This window comes from Paroedura picta, chromosome 11 (assembly GCF_049243985.1).
Source record: "Paroedura picta isolate Pp20150507F chromosome 11, Ppicta_v3.0, whole genome shotgun sequence".
Taxonomy (NCBI): Eukaryota; Metazoa; Chordata; class Lepidosauria; order Squamata; family Gekkonidae; genus Paroedura; species Paroedura picta.
The window spans coordinates 19,258,200-19,281,841 of NC_135379.1; the positions used below are offsets into that span (position 1 = coordinate 19,258,200).

Genomic DNA, 23,642 nt, shown 5'->3' on the forward strand with positions numbered 1-23,642 from the left:
CATTATGAAATTTAAGATTAGCTACCTTCCGACAAACCTAACAGCTGTTTGTACATCGTGCCCAGTTGCATACGAGGGCAATACTGAATCCTAATTATTCTAAAGTTTGTCATAATATCGTTCCATAAAGGGATGTTGGGTTTTAAACTACGGAGGAAAATGGTCCCCATTGGAAAGGAAGCAGATTTTTATATCTTGTTCATATATAAAGACATGGGCAAGAGCTCATGCCTGTGGAAGCTATTCATACACGGTAACCACCTGTTTCATTCCTACATTAATAGGTTGCTAAGAAGTTTTCTGAATCTAGCTGAAGCTACTCAAAGTTAAAGGAGGAGCAAAGCAGTACATTTTTATATAATACCGCTAATAGCTTCATTTTGAAGGACGTAGTACTGCACTTATATTTCAAAGACACCTAATATTCCTATGGCATCTATGAAATGAATTCTGCATTTTATTCACCCTTCTTCCCATTTCATTTAGAATTGGAAATCAATATTACATACTTTTCTAATATGATGTATTCATTTTTGAAGCATTAATTTATTGCTGACTTCAGCCGAGATACTTAACGTGAACATTACTGCCACTGCATTTATGAAATCAGTGCTTCGATAGCAGAAATAGAATTATCAAATGCCACTGAACACAGTCTAGTGACTTGTTATGACTTGAGGCAACAAATTCCCATTTTAAATGTCAGTTTATACAACTCTTTATTTGAAATCTACAAATCTATGCCATTTGATAGGCTTTATTAAGAACCAGTGCACCTGCTGCACTGGAACTGCTCTGTTACTTTCTTATTATGGAAATAAATTAGCAGTATTCATCCCTGAAAACCACATGTTGTTTAGAATAATGAGGTTGCTTTCATCGTCAAGACTTCGGAAATCTCTGGCAAGTCATCGGAAGCTTCCTTTAAATGCAACATCTAGATAAGCTAAGTTCTTAAATGTTAGATGTTGTAGAATTACATCTACTACTTTTTAGACTGAATGCTAATTAACATGTAAATTAGCAGTTCAGCCCTCGTTAAATTAGGGAGGGGAACATGGGACAATTTCATCGCTGATGATAGTCTCCTCAGATGAACAATAATGTAAAACATATACTACACAAGGAACTGTGGAGTTCTGTTTTCTGATTCTATCACCTCGAGCCAGCTGTGCGTGTCAGAGAAAGAGTTTGGAGTTAATATTTGTGCTACCACCTTTTCTCGGTGTTCTCGGTGTTCTCTGAGAGCTCACATTTTAAATCATTCTAGCATGGAAGGATTCATAGTGGACACCATCTTCCACTTTGGGGATATAAATCAAGCAACTCATATCTATATCCTTATAAACGCCTACCCGGAAATTGGCCCCATTGAATTTAGGGGGACTTATTAACATCCATGGGCTTGAACTGAAAGTAGGGTTTTCCCCTCCAGGCTGTACAGATAGTGTCTTACATTCATGAGGGGAAGGATATTGCTTCTGTTGCCCACTGCTTTGCCTGGTAAATAAAAGAAAAACAGTGAATGTAATACTTTTTCCAGTTCCTGACTCAAAGGCACGTATGGTCGATGTTCGGGGGGGGGGGAGCCCAATCTATTTTATCCTGAAAATTCTGGAATTTTTTATATAGGAAAAAAAGAAAGAAAAAGAGCAAACCCTGTTTTGCACTCTGCTTGAAGGAGTGGGAATTCACACTGAGATAAGGGGGAAAAAACCCTCTGAACAGCTTTCTAAATTATCTGACTGGAGACCTCAGTGCTTTTAGCTGTTCAGCCTTCTCCTGCTAAGCCAGTTGTGGGTTGACAAATACGTGGAGATTTTGGGAGTAGAACCTCAGGAGGGCAGGGCTAAGGGAGGGGAAGGGTTCAATCGTGCCATTGACTCCACCTTCCAAAGCAGCCACATTCTCCAGGTGAACTGATCTCTGTCACCTGGAGATTAGTTGCAATAGTGCAATGGTTGTATTATGGACTTGTTACAGGATTAGCATCTCTGCTAATGGGTTTATAGCACAGTGTAGCTGCCACATTCAGTTGGCGCCTTCAAGGACTTGGCATGAGCCCCCCAAAGTAAGAGTTTTCAAAAGAATTCATGCAGTCTGTAATTTTTATATGCTATAGTGCAGGGGTAGTCAACCTGTGGTCCTCCAGATGTTCATGGACTACAATTCTCATGAGCCCCTGCCAGCAAATGCTGGCAGGGGCTCATGGGAATTGTAGTCCATGGACATCTGGAGGACCACAAGCTGACTACCCCTGCTATAGTGCATCCACATGGACAGAAATTGCAACACCTTTTTGTCTCTTAGTCTTTTGAGAAATGTTGCTTGTTTATTGTGATTATGGATTGTGTCCGTTTCAGAGAGTGACCATTTAGAAGAGAAAAGGGAAATCTTGTGTTTGGGATTTAAGTGGCTAGTGCTGTCCAAAAATTCATGGATTGTTTTATTTAAATTTTATTTGTATCAGAAATTATATATCAATACTGGGCACTCTCCTTTTGTTCCTTAGTAAAGGAACTTTGATTGTGCTTTTAAAAATCTTCCTTGCTGTACAAAGCAAGCTAGAAAGTCCAGAATAAGGCACTCCTTCTGTTGTCTCACAGCGATACAGAGACCGAAGGGTTACTTATTTGGAACAAACTGAAGTTTATTGTGACATTACAGTGGATAGAATTAAGCTGTGGTTTGTTCTCTTGCTTACAAACTGGGTTCTAAACCTTCAGTTAACCCTGCTTCCCATTCAGAAAGTTTTCTTTCTCCTTAACGAAAAGGGGGCAAGAAAGGGAAGGAAACATCTATGCCTTCAGACTCCTGGTCCACTTGCATCATGAACCATCATGTTTGCAACACTGGAATGCAGCCAATCTTTCGATGAATGGAGCTTAATAGAAGTATATAAAGAGTAGCAATGTCAGATTCTGGCAATCAACAGCACTCGGAATCATGTACAAAGCAGAATCGGTTTTGGCTCTGACGGTGGCCTTCCAACGGCTGCCCAGGGTTCTACAATGTTCTGACAATGAACTGTCAACATCAGCGTAATTTTTATTCATTTTGCCATAACTTTGAAGCTGCTCATGAATGCATCCCTAGCAGTTGCTTGCTTTCCTTCAATGGATGCTTCTGTCACCTGATTAATTTCCTCCCTTTTACAGCTGGTCTGTGCCCTGGTAAATCCATCTACTGCACTTGCTTATGACTTTTCTCCTCTAATCTGAGTATAAATTGTTATCATCTCTCTGATTAATATGTGCAATTTAGCAGCGTAATTGAGTCCAATGGTGTTTAAGAATCTTGCTGATCAGTGTGCTTGTATATAAATAAGCAGTAAATCTTCAAGGTATGCTTATACCATTAAAAAACCCTTTTTAATAAAGAAAGCATGATGCATGCTTGCGCCTTTTCAAGGTAGCAGCATTACGGAGACAGGATTATTTGTTTAATCCTCAATGTGAGATGGAAATTAATTAACATGCTTTCCTTCCCCCTCGAAGATATAAAAGAGAAGAAGAGCATTCACAGGCTAATTCGCATTGGAATTTTCAGAATCTATTTAAGCATCAGATGTTAGTATTAACTCGCAGAAAATGAACATGATACCAGGTGTCTTGTTGCTCCTATCAGGTCACAAAAGTACTTTGGTCCATGTCCCTGAAGTAATTTATAATGGTGACTAAACTCTCAATTTAAACCGGTGGCAACACGCAAAGGACATTACTGAGTCCTCAGAGCCTGGGATATTTTCCGGTCAGGCCTTAGTCTGTGCATGTGAAATTGCTGTCGCATTCAGTTTGCAGATCCTCACATCGCCAACCACCAGTTACAGACCAGTTAAGATGGACTTTGTGTAATCTTGTTGATAATAATTGACAAAACCGGGCACTCTTACCTAGCTGAATCTATGGGCCAGCTTAAGTGGAATGTTAATACTAGATGGACACAGTTGTCGCTTGAGTGGGGACCAGCCTTGGGCCTTGAGTGGGTTTATGAAATCCTCTGTATATGTACATGATCATTTACAAACGAACGGGTTGTTGAACTGCTTTCTGATTCATCGATCAGTACCTACTGGACATTTAATGGACCAGTTCAATGAGCTGCTTCTGGTCCATGGGAATGTTGTGCCAGGATCTTCAGCTGTCCCTGCTTTATTCGCTTACCACCCAGAGACTTTTCCTCTTCCTCCTGTCTCTTCATGGGACTACCTTAGGTGCAGTTAAAATGTTTCCTGTTCCTAAAACTTTCTGGTTTGTGAAGGGGGGGATCTAAAAGAGATAGATTGGACGACGTTTTACATCTGGAGTTGGAGAATTTTGCTGGCTGTGACTTAGTAGGAGAGTCTAGAACCCAAGAAGAGAAGGAGAAAGAGAATTCATGCTGCAAAGAGAGGAAGGGAATGAGTGGCTAGAGGAAAGAGGTGTGCCTGTATGCCAAGGAGCCACTCTGAGTAGGGTGGAATCTTGAGCAGTTATGTGACTTAGTAACCCTTATCAACTTGTCAGGTAGCAAATCCAACTACATTTCACTGATTGAAATCTTTGTGGAAGGAGCTAGTTAGACATCTGTAATGTTTCTCAGTTCCAATAAAGAGACCAGATGAATGAGAAGTAGTTCAAACAGTTTTTTTTATCTAAGGAGCCATGTCAACAGGTTTATGCAAACACTTTCAACTAGATGAGATGACTACTTGAACACATGATCTTAGGGAAGGTCTTCACTACTAGACTAATGTTAGGAAATATGTGAAAATTTAAGTTCTATCACAACAGTATCCCTAAGCACTATACCTTTTCCTGGTGCCTGCCAAGTGCTTTTAGACAGTGGGTTGGGCCTGCCAGAGCTCTTGCCCAGCAAAGTTTCTAATTAGCTGTTGGAGAATTGATAGGCTGCACATTTGGCAGCAGCTGCCCCTACAGCAGAAGGATATTCACTGTGCGCCAAAAGGTAGGCTGCAGTAGTCATTTTGTGGCTAGTTCCATCTTCCGTGGCAGCCATTGAGTGTCTGTGCTCACCATGCTGTATCAGAACTCCAAAGGTGCCAGAGGCTGACACTGCTCTAGAGGCCCAAACAATGGGGAAGGTTGTCTTTGACAGTTTTGGTTGTGGATTTCCTGAGGCATATACCCAGATTATTTTATTTTATATTATTTTTATTTTATTTTATTATTTTATTTATATACCGCCCTCTCTGAGGGCTCAGGGTGGTTTACAAAAAACAGGAAAGGATACAATTAACATATGGTAACAGGTAACAGTAACAGTAATCCATATAAGTCTTTTAATGGGAGTTTTAATGGGGTTTTATGACACTGTAACCCGCCACGAGCCATTTGGGAGTGGCGGGAAATAAATCGAAATAATAATAATAACAACAATAATAATAACTTAACAAGATCATCATAATAACATTATAAATAGAAATTGTGAGAGCCTCAGCTCAATTCTTACTGGACCCAGTGGGTAACCGATTAGTGTTGGTTGTAGCGGGGGGAGCTTGGGGGCCAACTGGAAGTGGTGGTTTGGTCTACCTCAACCAAATGCCTGGTGAAGGAGCTCCCTTTTGCAGGGCCTATGGCACTGTCTAGGTTCTGTCAGGGCCCTGATCTCCTCTGAGAGCTCGTTCCAGGTGGGGGCCAGAAAGGAGAAAGCTCTGGCCCTGGTTGAGGTCAAGCAGGCTTCCTTGGGGACAGGGACCACCAGGAGGTCGGAAGTAGTAGAGCACAAGGCTCTTTGAGGAGTATAGGTGGAGAGGCGGTCCCTCAGGTATACTGGGCCCAGACCGTGTATGGCCTTAAAGGTGATAACCAACACCTTAAGCCTGATTATGGTGGAAATAAGATTCTTGACGGGATGGACTAGGTTGGAGGGATCCAGCAGTGCTGCTTTTTTGTTTTTATAATTTGTGCAGCACAATTCCATGCACCTTTTGAAGAAATTCCACTAAATTTAATGGTGCTTGTTGTCTAGAAAAGGGATACAGGACTGGAGATTCCATTATTTTTCAATCGTATAACTTTGCAGAATATCCTTCCAGCAAGTTCCAAGTTTCTGTAGTCACTTCCCTGTATGATCTAATACCATGTGTAGATGAACAGTAGTGGTGGCAGAAATATAGTAAAAGGTAAAGGTATCCCCTGTCCAAGCACCGAGTCATGTCTGACCCTTGGGGTGATGCCCTCCAGCATTTTCATGGCAGACTCAATACGGGGTGGTTTGCCAGTGCCTTCCCCAGTCAGTACCGTTTAACCCCCAGCAAGCTGGGTACTCATTTTACCGACCTCGGAAGGATGGAAGGCTGAGTCAACCTTGAGCCAGCTGCCGGGATTGAACTCTCAGCCTCATGGACAGACAGCTTCAGACAGCATTTCTGCCGCGTACCACTCTGCACCACAAAAGGCTCAAGAAATATAGTAGGTGATACTAATTGCACATAAATCCATCTAGTCAGTGTCTTTGAATCTGAAGTTAGTATTTATCTTTTGGTTAGAAGCAAAAGGGATTGTTGAAATAAATCATGCACTTTGTTGCCTTCAGAAAGAATATAAAACTGCTATATATATACAACAGTATTTATCCGTTAGTCAAGTGAAACAGATAGGTCAAATGTTCCTATATGTTCAGAAATACCTGGGAAAGCTAGAATGTTTAGTTAGAATGCTAGAGAATAAGAATTGAGAAATTTAAAGTGGTGATGTTTTGCTGTCAAACTGAAGAAGATTCAGAAAGAATGGCTAAAACGCAGTGATATTGGCCCTATCTAGGTACTAACCTACCGTACATATTTTTATCAAATGGGGTTTTACTGATTTATGTAATATTTTATACTGGATCTCACATTTTGTATGTTTTTTTCTATGACTGGTCTTGGCCCCTAATAGAATCAATTGTGGTTCTGATTTAAGCAAAGTCTGTGAAATGTTTGTCATTCAACACATTATCATTTGCAAAGTTCACCCGTCTACCCAAGGTTATTCCACAGAACCACACAAATAGCACTCCAAATAACAGTCATAGATTGTTCCAGAAATGGAAGAACAGATTGAATAAGTTTCAGCTGCCCGATTTCTCCTTGTCTTTCAATACAATGTTAGGTATTACTTTGGATCCCTAAACCAAAAAGATATAAAGCCACTATCGGCATGTTGAATCCGTGCTGAGGCATATTTTAAGGGGATTGTGGCACTGCTTTAGTATTTAAACTCAGCACCCTTTCTTTTTAATGGTAAATAATTCAGATTCAGGGTTACAAGGCAGGGTTGTACACTGGAAAAATGTACATGCCACCATATAAATGAAAGATAACATTTTAACATTCAGAGGGAGAGAGACAGAGAGAGTTTTCAAAGCTCACAATATTGTCAAGGAACAGCTAAAGCAATTAAAGCCCCACTTGGAAACTAAGTGGTTCGTGAACAGAAAAAATGAAATAATTACAAGCTTAAGGACACTTTTCCGGGAGTACATCCCCATTGAGTTTAACCATGTAAGATTTTGAGCAGGCCTGCTTCTGAGGGCATGCCTGTGCAAGCTTACTTGGGAGTAAGTGCTATGTTGAATTCACTGGGATTTACTTTTGCGTTAAAATGTTTAGAACTGCAGGACTAAACTGGCTCCTTTCGATACCATTTACACTACCCATCAGAAACCTGAACAGAGCACGTAAATATCCCTTGCTGGTATTGGGAAGGGTTCTGGATCAGTCACACCACCCTCCAAAGGCTCTTAGCCTACTGGAGAGGTGGGGCATGGGAAGCAAAAGAGTTAATGAGCTATATGTTGATTAAAACTTCCAGGTCAAACAGGACAATAAAATCCAGTTCCTGAGAAGTCATTGTCTGGGGGAGTGGAGCCCAGGGCAGACCCAGAGTGCTGGCATTACTCCTGGGGTTACATTTTTCCTTACTCCATTTACTGCCTAGTCCTCTTCGTTAAGTGGAGCTGCCACCATGTACGAGGGCCGAGGAGTGGCTTGCTGGAGACATTTGGGTCTGTGTGATCCAGCTAGCTGTACCACTTATTTCAATTGGACTGAAGAGCAATTAAATTTCACTGGATAATGCCCAGCATTGGGGCAATTGTGCCCTGTACAGGAGCCTTGGAAGAATTCCAGGAAACTGATAGGGTAGGGTTGCTTGGCAGCGGTGAAGGATTACGGAAGCACGTGTGCAACCGGGTAAGATTTCCCAGAAAGCTCAGCATCAACGTAATCACTGGTATTAATTCCACTTCAAAGAGGTTTCACAGCGATATTGTTTTGTGATGCTGGAAAACAAACAGAAATGCACCAGTTAAATGTTACATTTGCCTTTCTCATGATGTTTAATCCTGAAAAGTCATAGCCTTTTCAAAGTTATTTTTAGAATGCCCGTTGCCATGGAGAAAGCAAATTCTGTCCCTGCTCTTTCTGCTGGTTGGCTAACACTATATGCTTTTTAGACACCCCTCCAATTATGCTTTTTAATAATTTCATCATGGTCATGTTATGGCTGGGATCTGGAACTCATTTTGCAAATAATGTTATTTGTTCTGCTATATTATTCTGCAATTTATTCCCATTTAAGAAGAAGAAAGAGGAAGCCCATTTTAAAATGCTGCTGGCTGCTCCATGTGCAATAAACTACCTTTGTTCAGAGGATGAACATATAGCTTTGGAGTTTATTAAAAAAGATATATGAAAAGATGCATTAAAAGATGGAGTTTATTAAAAATGATGTAACCTGGCCTTTTTATATTTAAAATAATCCCCATAATACTTAGTATGATTATTTAAAAAAAATACTTCTCAACATGGGAATGCTCTGAAAAGCCGAGAAACAAGACATTGTTCAGTTCTGGCTGAGACGTGGCAGAGACTCATATTGTTCTTGTGGGGGTTAGAGAACTGTGAGGGTCCACACAATATGCAGTGCTGTTGCTTGGTAGTCCTGATCAGCCCCACAAAAATGCTTACTGTTCTTGGCCCCACTTAGGCCCAGAGCTGTAAGAAAAGAAAGGTGAGTCATACCTGTGTGACTTCCGGTTAGGGCTGTTAAGAGAAATTATTTCAATTCCTCTTTACTCGATTACTCTGTATCTTTCCCACTTTTTATTTGGAGTCAGTTTCTGGCCAATTTCGAAATTTTGGACTTTCATTCTTTAGATGCTCAGAGGCAAGGTGATAACTTCCCAAATTGTCCTATCCTTCTGCTACAGCACCACCCTGTGGTCTGCAGCATAAGCAACAGCATGGGCTGAAGTTACAAAAGGATCACTGATGTCTTTCCAAAGAGAAATGAAAAAGAATTTCCTCTTTTAAAAAAAGAATAAGAATAAATTTGATATATCTTAAAAAGTGAATACTGGGGAAAGATTCATCCCCAAAGCAGGACTATTTCCTACATTTCAAGGCTGCTTTGATGTTATTTTTTTCTGGACAGATCCATCAAGCTGGATGGCTTAGACTCCATTGCCTCCTTGTGGACAAGGCAGCTGTTCGAATTCTCTGAGCTTCTCCTACCTTCCCATCCCTACCTATTGGCTTTATTTATTGTTCGTTACGAACACTTATACCCCCTTTCCATCTTTTTGAGTCCCCAAGGCAAATAACATGAAGGTTGATCTCTCCCTGTACAAATCTGTGAGGTATCTCCTGCCTGCCTGCCTGCCTGCCTTATGGTTCCCACTGGGGACCTCAAGTGGCTCCTCTCAGGAGCTCCTTTGCATTGTTTCCTCCAGTTGGATTGTGAGATGTGCCATTGCCAATGGTGGGCTTTGAAAGGTGACGTCAACTTTATAGAATAATTTACTTAAAAATGTGGGGAGTACATCTAGTCTCATGTATTTGAAAACCATGTGAGATGTTTAGAAGATCATTTGACGAAAGCCAATGCCCATTTTATTGGGTCAGTGGGCTGGTTCTATTGACATGGCTCCAGAAATAATCATGGTACATAGAACGAGGTGTTCCACTCTAGCCAGCAAGAACGAGTCAGGTCGAGCTGAATTGGGTGGCTGTTTTTCTATACTTCCTGGTCACAGAAACTGGTCAACTGGCTACATTTCAGTCTACCAGATGAAACTAGTTTAATAGGAAATCAGTGTGGCAAAGAAACAAACAACCAAATGGTACCTTACTCTCAAGCCCCTGCAATAGCAGAATGTTGAATAAGGCACAGGTGAGGCATTGCTCAAACCCCAGAGGTTGGGTGGGGGACTTAATGCGTTCTGAAAGGCAAGAAGGTCTGGGATTGAACATCAAGCCCAATTTATTCTTAAACCTGCTTAAACTCGGAACTTTTATGCACGTGTAATTGCTAAATAAATGAAAATAAGAAGAAATGTTAGTATTTTAGATGTCAGTAGTTAGATGTTGAATGCAGATGTCGGTATTTCAGGAACTGTCTGTTGTCCTATTATAACTGCTCAATAGAACATGTGAAAAAGTTCATACGGTTGTGCCAGTGATGCTGACTCATGACTTATTCAGATTTTATGATTCCCTCACGTGTGCTTGTCTAAAATAGTTCAACACACTGATGCTTCCACATGGAAGCCATAACACAGACACTTGGCTTTTGAATGCTCAGTGCTAGTATGAGCAGCCATCAAGGAGTGGTCCTGGCAGGGAAGTGTTCCATAAGATCAGATTTATATATATGGCCAGTCTTGGCCAATGCACAACTTTAATGGAGAAGTACTACCCTAGGATTTGAAGCAGTCCTTCATGGTAGCCAAATAATAGCCTGCAAGAAAATCGTAGCCAGAAAATTCTTGCCTGCCACCAAGTTGCCTCAGAAATCCCCCCCCCCCCCATGGCCTGAACTAGTCTGACCTCTCTAGGGGCCTTAGCTAAGTTACCATTCCTGTTATATTGTTGTTGTTTAAGTTCACTGAAATTTTGTTATTTAGAACCACTGTTAGATTATTGTTGCTGTATTTGACTATGTTATATGTTAGTTCATTCCATGTATCCCCCTGTGATGTTCTATGCAAACCACCCTGAGCCATATGGAAGGGCGGTATAGAAATCGAATGGATGGATGGATGGATGGATGGATGGATGGATGGATGGATGGATGGATGGATGGATGGATGGATTTTCAGGGTATTTTGTGCTGGCTTTTTTTTTTTTTTTGCACATCAGTGAGTGCTGTTCAAGGTAAGTATGGATAGTGCAAGCTGAGTGGCATGAAAGGTGTTTGTGCAATATCCTCTGTGCGATATTGTGATGCTACAGGTTGTGCTGGTGCCACAGAGCTTTCCCTTCAATCTTACATCCTTTGCCCAGTGTGCCAACTCCCAGGAGCAAACCGATGGTATCGTGGTATTTTTATTTTTAACCTCAAAAGGCCAAGATGCTGGAATTCTGTAAAATAAATCATAATTTGGCACATGCAACTAAGTTTAGCCAGCCAGTTAGGTACCTAATGGCATGAAAAAGGTAATTGCACACTTAAATGTCTGTTAATTCCCAGGCTCACTATCTTGGTTGAGCACCCTTATGTATGGTTGTAATTATTCTGATATTGTTCAGCAGTGCTTGTTAGGATAAAAAGTCAGCTTTGCCTAATTGTTTAGCCAGACAAATGCTACCATTGTTTATTTTATGTACACCTGCTCCATTCCTCCAATGCCCATTCTGGTGGTGGTTTCCAATCATGACATTATTTTCTGTTGTTCAGAGAAACACTTGCAGATTTATTGAGCTAGTTCCTTGGGGTACATTTCCAGGCCCAGAATTTATATTCAGTGAAATGCTTCTAAGTGCAACTGTTTAAATTCTTCTCATCAATTTGCACCTTCCTCCTTTTTTGCCTGAAGTTTTTGCATATATCCACACACATATATAATGTAATGATCTGGTGACATCTTAATTTGTCTATGAAGAAATCAGCACATGATTTGACTCCTTTTACATCTTTTGATTCCCTTATTTCAAAGAAAAGGTTTCCTGTCTCATCTCTCTGTCTTATGGTCACTCCTGGTAATACTTCCTCCTATTAGATTCCCAGGGAGTGATTTTATTGAAGGGAAATTGGCATTACCCAGGGATCAAAAATTTCAGGATCCTTTTCCTAAGTAAATATGATTCATCCCCCTTGAGTTATTCTACTTGCTACGGCCATAACAGCAATGCTACATAGAAAATGGTTTCCATATATCAATAATTGTTTCTGTTTAAGCAATTGATCCCCACCTGAAGCCAACACATTCAATACCTGGGACTGATGGCACAGGAAGGGCTCTGAAGGAGAAGTCCTCTCGGATTAGGATTGCCACCCCTCCTTCCCACCCCGCAATCTGAGACTGGTGGAGAACAGAGAACTCATACATGACTGGCCACACCCCCTCCCTCTTTCTCCCAGAAGCTGGTGTGGCCCCCCACCCCCTGGGTTCTCTGTTTGCTGCAATCAGTGGCATCACCTGAATCACAGGTGCATTTTTCAGAATTCCTTTTAAATATATTTTTTTTTAATTTTCTTTTCCCGTTATGTGCATCACATGTGGAAAATGGAATACATAATCATAGTAAAAATCCACTCACCATCTTTTATGTTTCCTCTTCTACTTTTCTCAACCAGAGATTGAAGGAGCTCAAGCAAAGAGAATTTGCTCGGAATGTGGCTTCAAAATCATGGAAAGATGAGAAGAAACAAGAAAAAGCACTCAAGCGCCTCCATCAGCTGGCTGAGATGCGGAAGCAGTCCGAATGGTAAGCATTTGGAAGAGTTCTGCAACATTTTAAACTTCTCCTCTTTTCCCATCTGTCCCTGATTCCTGCTGTGCACATGTATCACATGTTCTTTAAATCACTCTTTTCTTTATCCTTCATGTTAAACATTCTTGCTTTGCAAGTCATAAATTTGGGAATGCTGAATTAATTCCTTAGCTTCTGAAAGCTGGGATTCATTCTAATCCTTTTCCTGCTATTCTGCTCTTACTTGATTAATAATATCGTACTAAATTTTCAAGGGCAGAAATTTTCAATGCAGAAAGGGGCCCTAAATAATCACTAAATTTCTCCCCATATGTTTCTCCTTTTTGTGTATCTTTTCAGCCCTGTATGCCACCAGGTGCAAAATAGCACCTGTAGTCCTTTGCCTTCTTCTCCTTCGTTGAACCGACTCTAGAGCAGAGCTGTGGGCCTGTGGGTTTCAATCCAGCAGTACACAGAGAGCCCCAGCAAAGATCCTTTTACAATGAGATAAAACTTTATTAAAAGTACTTATGCTTCCTAGACTAGCACCATTCCCAAATCAACCAAAGTTCAGGTAGGCCACACCTGGTTGTTGCACATGTTGACTCCTCAAGCAAGAAACTCTAATGAAGATGGAAGGGGAACGGACTGCTTGAGTAGGAGAGCTCCATTGAGGATGGAAAGTTCTGCCTGCTCTGTTTTTGGCCTCCTCCTTTGTAGGGATGGGAACATGATAGTATCTCTGGGCCTTGTAGGACTGGTGACATTGTGGTACTTTTGACCCTTCTCCTTTGTTTCTTCACTTCTTTAATTCTTCCTCCTTAGTCTTTGAATTACAGGTATATCCAGTTCTCATTCAGGCCTTCAAGACACCAACTGTCTCAGTAGATTCATGGTCATTTGGGAGGCGCTGTGGTTCAGTGGTAGCAGATGGCTTGGCTTGCAGAAGTTCCCTGGTTCAACCCCCAATATGTTAAAGTTAAAGGATCTGGCAGTAGGTGATGCAAAAGACCTCACCCTGAAACCCTGAGAAACCACTGCCAGTCTGTGTAGACAATACTGATTCTGAGGGGTCAAGGGTCTGATTCAGTATAAGAGCTTCATGTTGATGTGTCCACTTCCCTTTAACTGCAGAGTGATGTTCATGCGTGTATCATATGTATTAGGATGACACAGGACAGTTTGGTATCAGGAGATAGGAAGCGGCTTGATCTTCGTCATCAATGTTACTTCTACTACACATGCATTCCCCAGACAAACTTCCAAGCATTTCTCTTCTCTCTAAACTGGCTTGGGAGATTTCAGACTAAAGTTGCTGAATACACAGAAAGTTTCAGGGAGAGCTGCAAACGCACGTTCTTAATTCTGCAGATTTAGAAGCAAACATGTGAGCACTGAATGAAGCATTTCATAGAGTTTAATCTATTAGCAACCAGTATTAGAGAAACTATATTCCATATCTGACACTGTTCCTCCCTGGAATGCAGTCATAGGATCAAAACTGTTGTTTTAGTGATTATGTCACAGCTTCTTACTCAGAATGGAGAAAAAAGAATGACCTGTTGGACTTCTGGCCTTGCTTCACTGTCTTGCTGCAATTTCTTGGTCCATCAGTCCAATGTTCCAACGACAGAACATCGCTTTAGTTGCCTTGCCAATGCTTTTGCTCTCTCCCTTGCTCACAGGTATTTTGATGCACTGTTACCCAAAGAGGCAGTTGCCTAATTAGCTGGGGGAATTAGCTTAAAAGAAACAGAGCAAAAGGAGGTAACTAGGATGCTTCACCTGTGCTTACAAGGATTTGTCCCTTTTAAAAACAACTCTCAAAATAAACCAGGCCAGTGTTCACCTGGAAAGGTTTCTATTGAAAAGAAAAGAATACAAATCAAACTTTGCACTTAATAAATATACACCCAGCACTAGCTAAATAAAGGTAGGGTAGAAAGGGAAAAGCTGATTTCAGGGGAGGGCTATAATTACCTGTCTTGGAGGGAAGAGGTCCATGGAAGCAGCAACAAAATGGAAACAAAATGACCGGTGTTCCATGGCAAGAAGAAGAGAGAGAACTCCTAACAGATTGAGAGTGTGGTTTTAGATCCAAGAACATACATATATACTGCTATGGATCAAGGTGCCACAATTATAGGTGAAAATAGATCCTCAGGTTAGTGTGACGTGATTCAGCATGGTGTAGTGGTTAAGAGCAGTGGCCTCTAATCTGGACAACCAGGTTTGATTTCCCTCCCCTCTTCCACATGAAGTCAATTGGGCCAGTCACAGTTCTCTCAGAGTTCTCTCAGCCCCATCTCCCTCACAGGGTGTCTTTTGTGGGGAGAAGAAGAGAAGGTGATTGTAAGCCTCTTTGGGACTCCTTCGGGTAGAGAAAAGTGAGGCATAAAAAGCAACTCTTTTTATTCTTCATCTTCCCAAAACAATGCCATGATGGACTTACTGGGAATACCCAAAGTTTTGTTAGAGACTTGATGACCCAGTAAGTATGGATGGGAAGAGCTATTGGGTTAGGTGAATAGAATCAAGAATTTATTATCATTTGATTGAGGTAAGTGTTAGCAGAGGAAGGATATTGATAGGATTAATCCAGGTGTGAGTCAATAGGTCCTGGGAAGTCCATTATCCTGTTGTAGTATATCTTTCCATAGTGTGGAGGGGGACATTAACCAGTCAGTCACTCTGACTCACCTTCCAAAATACTTTTCAAGCTCTTATGTGACTGACATCCATTTTGGTCCATTTTAGGTCAGGCAATTCCTAGCACTTAGGTTTTCTTTATATATATATAAGAAGAAAAGTGATTCTGCCTCTCTAAACGATAAACTGCCCTTCTTTGAGAGGAGTGGTCTGACTCCTAAAAGCACTTCCATGTCCTGTTCCAAATTGTTAGAAAGGGATGACTTTTTCAAGAGTAGAAAAATGTTAGTGGAAACCTTCCAGGCTTCTATTTTGGCTTAACGCAGAAGTTTAAGGTATTATTAAAATACCATTTTACCTTATTAAAACTGACCTTGCCTTACTGCTTTTGGCAATTTGTTTAAAAGTGCTAAGAAGAGGGAACAAAATCTTCATTTTAATATGCTTAGTCAAGTAATCCTTGTTTTCATTAGACTGTATATATTCAAAATACTTAAGTAGTTCCCTCCAGGGTGAAATAGCACCATCCTGTTTTATAAAAAGTGAGATATAGTGAATTCTCCTAAGTCCCTACAAGCCCATCCGTAAGTTTTTATGTCATTATTTCATAAACCATTTTAAATGCTGTTTTAATGAAGTTTTTAAGTTTGCTGCCTTGGGGACCCTAATGGGTTAAAACAATGGGTTAAAACAATGTTTTCAGTAAAATAAATAAATAAAGGTAAAGGTATCCCCTCTGCAAGCGCCAGGCCATGTCTGACCCTTGGGGTGACGCCCTCTAGCGTTTTCATGGCAGACTCAATACGGGGTGGTTTGCCAGTGCCTTCCCCAGTCATTACCGTTTACCCCCCAGCAAGCTGGGTACTCATTTTACCGACCTCGGAAGGATGGAAGGCTGAGTCAACCTTGAGCCGGCTGCTGGGATCGAACTCCCAACCTCATGGGCAGACAGCTTCAGATAGCATGTCACTGCCTTACCACTCTGCGCCACAAGAGGCTCTAAATAAATAAACAAACAAACAAATGAATACTATTGGTCTGTCAAGTCTACTACAGTCGCCTCTGACTGCCAATGAATTTTGCCTTTGGTAGCCATGTTAGAGGCATGTGAAGATTACGGCAATTGAAGACGGGAACTCACACAAGATTGTAAAACTGATTCTTTCCTCTGTACTTAACATTTGCAATGTGTAGGGTAGCATACAGAACTGAATCAAACATTCTGTGTGTGTGTGTTTGTGTGTTTAGTGTAGCCAGTCTGGCTTTTCTACTGCATTCATGACAGCAATCTTTGAGAAGCCATACGTACTGAAGAGGTGGTACATACCTTAGTAGCCCATTACAGACTGTGCTCAGTCTTCTGAAGTGATATCACCCCTTATCCTGCACACTATCAGAATAGGTAGCAGATACCATGTTGCCATCAAAACTGGGTTATCCCACTTAATTCCAGAGTATTACCTGCTGTGCCCTCTTAGCAATACGTCAGTTGGATCTCATGGCCTATATACACCTATTCTTACCATACTTGTCAAAAGAAGTATATTTAACTAGGGGCCAAGCCCTTTGCATTCAGGAACACAATGGGCACTAGATTGGGGGTAGTGGAGTGGAAGAACTCTGTGGACGGCCTCCCCTTTCCCACCAAGACCTGGAAAGGCTGCAGGTAGCTATTAGGGATCTCACCGGCAGGGGCAACCCTCACGCAACAGGGATCTAAGCCTTGGAGGGAAGTGGAAGGAGGTGGGGGGTGGTCAGGTGTGGGAGACGGAAGGCGATTGGACAGACAGGCAAGCTGGTTGGAGGAGGAGGCACTCAGGGGCAGGACAGCCACCCTGAGTGGGTGTTAAGCACTAAGCAGCACTTAAGCCATGAGACCAGCACCTCCTCCAAGGCCTTACCAGAAATATATTATGTGGAACAGATACGTGGAATTCATTTTTCAATCAATTGATTTTATGATGTCATTTATTCCTAGTGTTGCTGGATGCCGACCTGTGTGTAAAACACCCCAAGGAGATGAAGAAAAGCAGCCAGAACTGCAAGAGGAACTTCTCTTTGTTCATGAGGACAAGACCAAAACTACAGCCAAAGGACAAATTCTCGCCAGCAGCACTACAGAGCAACAACAGGAGCTCGCAATAAGCAAAGCCCAGCCTTGCATGGAGAGATGCCATTTGCTTCGAAATCATGTCTCCCCAGCATTTCCCTGTGGCACCAATGCCTGTAACCGGACAGGGGTGTCTTTCTCCTTCTCTAAAAAGGTTCATTTGAAGCTAGAGTCATCAGCATCTGTTTTCAGTGAGAACCTCGAAGAGGCTTATGACTGCACTGGATCACCTAGGCATCCAGTGAAACCATCTCCCCAGGACTACCATACTTGCATACATATGAGTGATGAAAAGAAAACAACCATACAAAAACGGCTAAAGAGACTTCAAAGTCACACAGACAGCCTACCATCACGCCATCCAGCTGAGACAAGCAAAATGGTGAAAGAAAAGGATCATAATGCCAACACAGAGTATCTGGAGAACCATCTACATCCTCCAGATTTGGGTTGTTGCAGATCTCCTTATGTAAAGGACCAAGAAAGAGAACTGTTGAGGAAATCTTCAGAAATGGTTGTCCCTGATCATTACCAAACAAGTAACATTTGTATGCAACAAAACACTTATAAGCACAGCCATGTCCTGTTAGCAGAACATGTCTCTGAGTTCTCAACCCAATGCTCATCAGAGCAAGGACATTCATGTGAGGTAAACTACAATCGCTGTGTATTCAAAGAGACTGGATCAAATGATTGTTTGAAAATGGTAAATGAGAACCCTGGAACTCCTAGGGGTGATGCACTGGTTCATAAAATTAAGTCCAAAGCATTACCTTTTCTCCATGTTCTGAGCAAAGATGGCAGTACTGCCTTACGGTGGCCCACAGAACTTATTTTGTTTACAAAAACAGAGCCTTCGGTTTCCTATGGTTGCAATCCATTGTATTTTGATTTTAGACTCTCCTTATCTCACAGGGAAACTGGCCATCATGATGTCAACCTAGACAATTGTAATGAGCACTCAGTAATGATGGACATAGATAGAAATGAAGCCTCAGGTCAAACCAAGAACAAGCAACTCTCCGATGAACATGATAATCAGACTTTGAAGCCAAAGAAGAAGACAAGAGCTCTAAGCCTCCAAAAGTCCCAGCCAAACTTGGATTCAGACATAGAGAATGAAATGAATCAAAGTGCTCCAAAGTATATTTCAGATGATTTGAATGAAAGGATACCTAAAGTGCCTGATCACCTTGATTGTTCACAAAAGCATTACACAAGAGCAACAGGTCCCCAAACAGAAATGCACGTGAGATCTTTAGCACAGCACTTGCAGAACTGTGAACAAACACTACAGGATGAAAACATCTGCATTTATCCCTTGATGTCTAGGATAAAGAAACAAAAATGTGTACAATGTGATTTCATTTATTCCCAAAGACAAAGCAAGCTGGATTTGGTCACATGCAGCAGCGATGTAAACAACGGTGGGAAAGATGCAATTCTTGGTTACAAGTTTGGTTCCGCTGGCAAGAGCTTGGAGACTGAAGGGAAAGGGGATTTTGCTGGATTCTGGAAATTCTCTTCTTTGCAAAAGTCCTCTTCTGACAGGCAGTCTAATTATTCCGACACCTCTGCTAGCAGTGCAACTAGTTTTGCTAGTTGCTACTCTAGTCACAGATCAAGTGATCACAGAAGGAGTCATTTGCCTTTTTGTTGCAAGAGGAAACAAAAGCCGGTTGAAAGGCTGAAATATAAACACAAAAAGCACAATTGCATTTCATCTTCTGATGAGGCAGAGGAGGACTGCCTCTTCAACAATAAAAGTCAAAGACCTAGTCACTGTACGCAGAGGCGCACGGTAAAATATCAAAGACATTCAAGATATAGGCATTTACTACACAGAGACGTATCAAAGCAAAGCCGAAACAGACATCCAGCCTGTAAACACAGCAGGTGTAGAAGCTACAGCAGCTCCAAAGGGTCTTCCACCCGAGATTCAGGAAGCAGTGAAAGATCATTGAGTTGCACCAGATCAAGAGGCAGCAGTTCAGGATCCCTTGCAAGAGAATCAATAAGCGATTGGAACGAACACAACAGGAATATGATAAACTGCTATGACTCTGAACCGGGAAAAGCTGATTCTGCCATCTACGACTGCCACAATCTCAGATGCCCATCAAAGCGCGCTGGCATCGGCCCTGTCAAACAGCTAGGAAAGGAAGCAGTGGGGCAGCCGAAGTCAATAACTGCCAAGCTACTGTTAGAAAAAGTGAAGTCGAAGAAAATCCAGGAGCAAACTCAGCATGGCGAGAGCTTTTCGAACGTCGGGGGCATAGATTTCTGCCGTAGTCCACCTGGCACTAAATGTGTATCTTCAGTGGGTAATGAAGGAACGTTACCTCCGCTTGAGAATGTCCTCCATGTTAGTGTGTGGAACAGCGACCCCAGCACGGTGGAAAGCCATGCAAACAAAGATCAAGTCGAAGCTTCAACAATAAACAAAGCGGTTCTTTCCGCTAGCACTAACTACAATAACTGCCTCCTGAAAAACATAATGCAAAGAGGACCTGGGTGCCAGGCCTCAAATATGGAAAAGGACACAGCAATAAATGAACCGTCAGATCTCTTAACTGGTGAAATGCAAGCCCTTCCACAAAGCTGTGACCCAGTAGTCCCAAATGATTTTCCTGGTGCTTTTCCTTCGACTAGATATTCTGTGGTTCCAAATCCAACAGAGACCAAAGAAGAACACAATGCAAGCTTGAACTCGATGCGAGCAGAAGGGGATTTCATCTCTCACTCTGACAGCGCTATGCATAAAGAGAACAAGACAGAAAGCAAGACGGAAGCATACAGCAAGTGCATCTCTTCTCCCTTAACTCAGCAGCCTATAACTTTTTCCCCTGATGAGATAGACAAATACAGGTTTCTTCAGCTGCAGGCCCAGCAGCATGTGCAGAAACAACTTGTGGCAAAGCATCTAAAGGTTCTGTCTGCCACCGGACCAGCTGCCTTCGCCACACCCCCATCGGTTCAATCGGTTCCTGTTTCACCGCACGCCTCTGTCGCCACCCTCCACCAGACTTTTTTGCAAAGTTTTGCCCTCTCCGCTGCCGTCCATCCCCACAGCAGCCATCTTTCCCTGACTCGGATACATCCATTCCAACAGTCTCCCTTTGCCCCGATCTCTCTGTCGCCTTTCACTCCCGCTTTCATACCTGCGCACTCCGCCCTCATGACAAGCCATCCGCTCCATTTGGTGTCTGCCACTCCCGTTCACCCGTCTCACCTGGCAGTCCCCTCCCTGCCCCATCCGACACTTATTCCTACTTTGTTCGCCCCGCAGCTCAGTGGAACTGTATCTTCTGCAATTCATCTCAATCCTTTCATTCATCCATTATTCCAGGGACAAGAATTTCGGCATCATTCTTGACTGTGCAAGGTGTGTTCGCTCTTGGAAATGAAGGTGGGGAAAGGCAGTTGTGATTTAAAAAAAAAATCTTAAAAATAGCAACGTTGTCATCTGACACTCCAAGAGTAGTTTAGGAGGGGAAATATCCCTTTGAAACCCAACTGTGTATCTTAAGAGAAGTTGTGGCATTTATTTAGAGCAGGGGTAGTCAACCTGTGGTCCTCCAGATGTCCATGGACTACAATTCCCATGAGCCCCTGCCAGTGTTTGCTGGCATGGGCTCCTGGGAATTGTAGTCCGTGGACATCTGGACGACCACAGGTTGACTACCCCTGATTTAGAGCACATCAAGAACACCGAGGGAACTCGAGGTTGGCTGACACAGCTTGTTGAATGTTTATTTGATCGTCCGGCGATAACTGGACATTTGATTAACATGATCCAGAGTCCATTAGTAATAGCTTAAGGTTCAATATGGCTCCTTATTTTATGGTAAGACTCATATTGGTTTTCATCTTCACTTTGAAAAAAGATATGGAAAGATCATTCCTGTAGCATCATTATTCTGACAGCCACTGCATAGAGGCAGGATTGTACCATCAGCACTGGCTCAAACTACTCTTGTGCTAATGGCAAAATTCTGTTTTCTTTCTTGTCTTGGAAAATGCATAGGCTCTCTAGCAAAGCAACCAACAATTTCCTCCAGGCAACTCCTTTGAGAAACTCATCAAATCTTCACACAGGTATATGAATGTCAATAGCCTGAAAAACTTGGCCGGGGCAGGGGGGAGTGGACAGGTATGTTTTTGTACTTATCTTGATTGTATAATTTGGTTTCTAACATATTAAACTATAAATGAGCACGTCTGATTTCTGCCTCAAGTTTCCAACTGCTTTAAAAAGAAATGTGAAGAGGGTTTTGATGGTTTGGGTTTATGAGAATTGTACTACTATCACTGAAAACCCACTGAAATATAGCAAAGCCAAACCACAAGATCCGTGAACCCAATATATCTGCCATTCGTTTATGTTTAGACTGTGACATTGACTATATTTACTTGGAAGTTATTTCTATCAAAATAATTTAAACTAATTTCCAAGTATAATGATTTGATTCTGGGTGCTACCACTAAAACGTATTCAACCATACTGTATGGTAACCATAGATTCCAGTAAGTAAAATGTGGGGTGGATTTACTTTCAGTTTTTTTATCCATTCACAAAACATTCACTGTTGCTGTCTCATGAGACCCTGATTTGCCTATGCCTTAGAACAGTGGTTCTCAACCTGGGGGTCGGGACCACTTTGGGGGTCTAACAACCCTTTCACAAGGGTCATGGCAGGGCAAGCAGCTTGGCTATGGGGGCACCATCCAAACAACTGCTGTGCGGGGTATATCGAGATAGAGCGTTCGTCTGTCTGGAGCAGTGGAAAAGAGCGAGATCAGCATGGTGGGACAAAGCAGAACTGAACTGATAACCCCCTGAAAAAAAAACAATTTATATACAATCATGAACAATGGATCTTCATGCCATTGGTCAGTTTCAGTTTAATTTCTGTGAAAGAACACTTACCTAATTTTATGGTTGGGGGTCACCACAACATGAGGAACAGTATTAAAGGGTCGTGGCATTAGGAAGGTTGAGAACCACGGCCTTAGAAGGTTCTGACAGGCCTTTAGCTTTGGCAGACTAACTTGTGTTCCACAAGCCGTCAAAATTGGGTCTCCCAAATGCATTTCTAACACTTTGTAAGACAAAGACTCATGACAATTTCACCACAAGGTGGTTAAAAACATTCATTTTGAGGTGGGAGAGAAGTGATTGGATGAGCCTATCCCAGCCAACTGTAAATGTTTCCCCATTAAGCATTGCTGTAAAAATGCTAACCACGTCTCTTTGTTATACAGTTTTGCAAAGATATTTAAGAATGCCACTGGATTCATTTTCCAAAGCATTTTTGTCTATATTTAAACTGAATAATACTCTGGCTAGTATAATCTGTAAACTAGGTATTCTGTTTTGTATTCTATGTAAAAAGTGTTTTATATTATACAGTAGATAAGTGAAATTGCACTATTGAACATGCAATGCAGCTTTTTTTTTAAGGTAATAAAAGTTGTTCCTGGGAATGTAGTTTCATGCAATAATTTTTTTTTCCAATAAAAAGACTTCATGGCAGAAAGAGTGTCAGAAAACATTTTTGGTACCGAAAGGCAAACAACAAAGTCACGTGCAGATGAGGGCAAACCGAATCTGTATTTTAATCCACAAAACTGAAATGCATTTAATTTCTCCAAGAAGCTGTAACTACTCATTTTTAGGCTATTTCTTTTTTAAAAATAGCATGTGTTAGTAGAGTTGTTTAAATGGCTCTATAAATAAATATTCCTTCTAAAAATCATCCCTGATGTGTTCTTTATAAGCATGTTAATGGACAATGGATTGTGTATTTTCAAGCATTTTAACAAAAAGCGGTTTAAAATAATCTTTATGCATGATTTTGCCAGATTTCTCAGTATTTTCCCTTTAAAGTTTTTTTAATATCTCTGTGTGAAAGAAACTCAGTAGGAAAAAAAATCAGTACTCAGAAACACTATATTATCATGCTTTAAATCCCTGCCTAGGGAAAATTAAAGGTTTCAGAACTCTCAGAGAGGAATGATAAACAGCTGGCATACCTAGAAGACCCAGGCCGCAATTCCTTGGGTTCCTGCAGAAGGATCTCTTTGTGGTGGAATCAAAGCCTTGCCACTGTATCGGTAGCCCACCTTTAATTAGTGTAAGCACATGGACGGAAAGTGTGACTGCAGGACACGCACATGTACAGGCACTGGGAGAGAGAGAGA

The 23,642-nt window shown here is 41.6% G+C and overlaps 1 protein-coding gene across 3 annotated transcripts in view; it reads left to right on the top strand.

Moving 5' to 3' along the window:
- Positions 1-23,126, top strand: part of ZNF804B (zinc finger protein 804B) — a 197,661-nt gene extending 174,535 nt beyond the window's left edge. The window contains exons 3-5 of one of the 3 annotated variants that reach the window (XM_077303454.1): positions 12,564-12,694; positions 17,307-20,823; positions 21,466-23,125. In XM_077303454.1, the coding sequence (XP_077159569.1) occupies positions 12,564-12,694; positions 17,307-20,814 (3,639 nt within the window). In that variant the 3' untranslated portion in view covers positions 20,815-20,823; positions 21,466-23,125. Of the gene's footprint in view, positions 1-12,563; positions 12,695-17,306 lie in introns of all 3 variants that reach the window. The other 2 variants (XM_077303453.1, XM_077303455.1) reach the window with 2 other exon arrangements.
- The last annotated feature ends 516 nt before the right edge of the window (positions 23,127-23,642 follow it).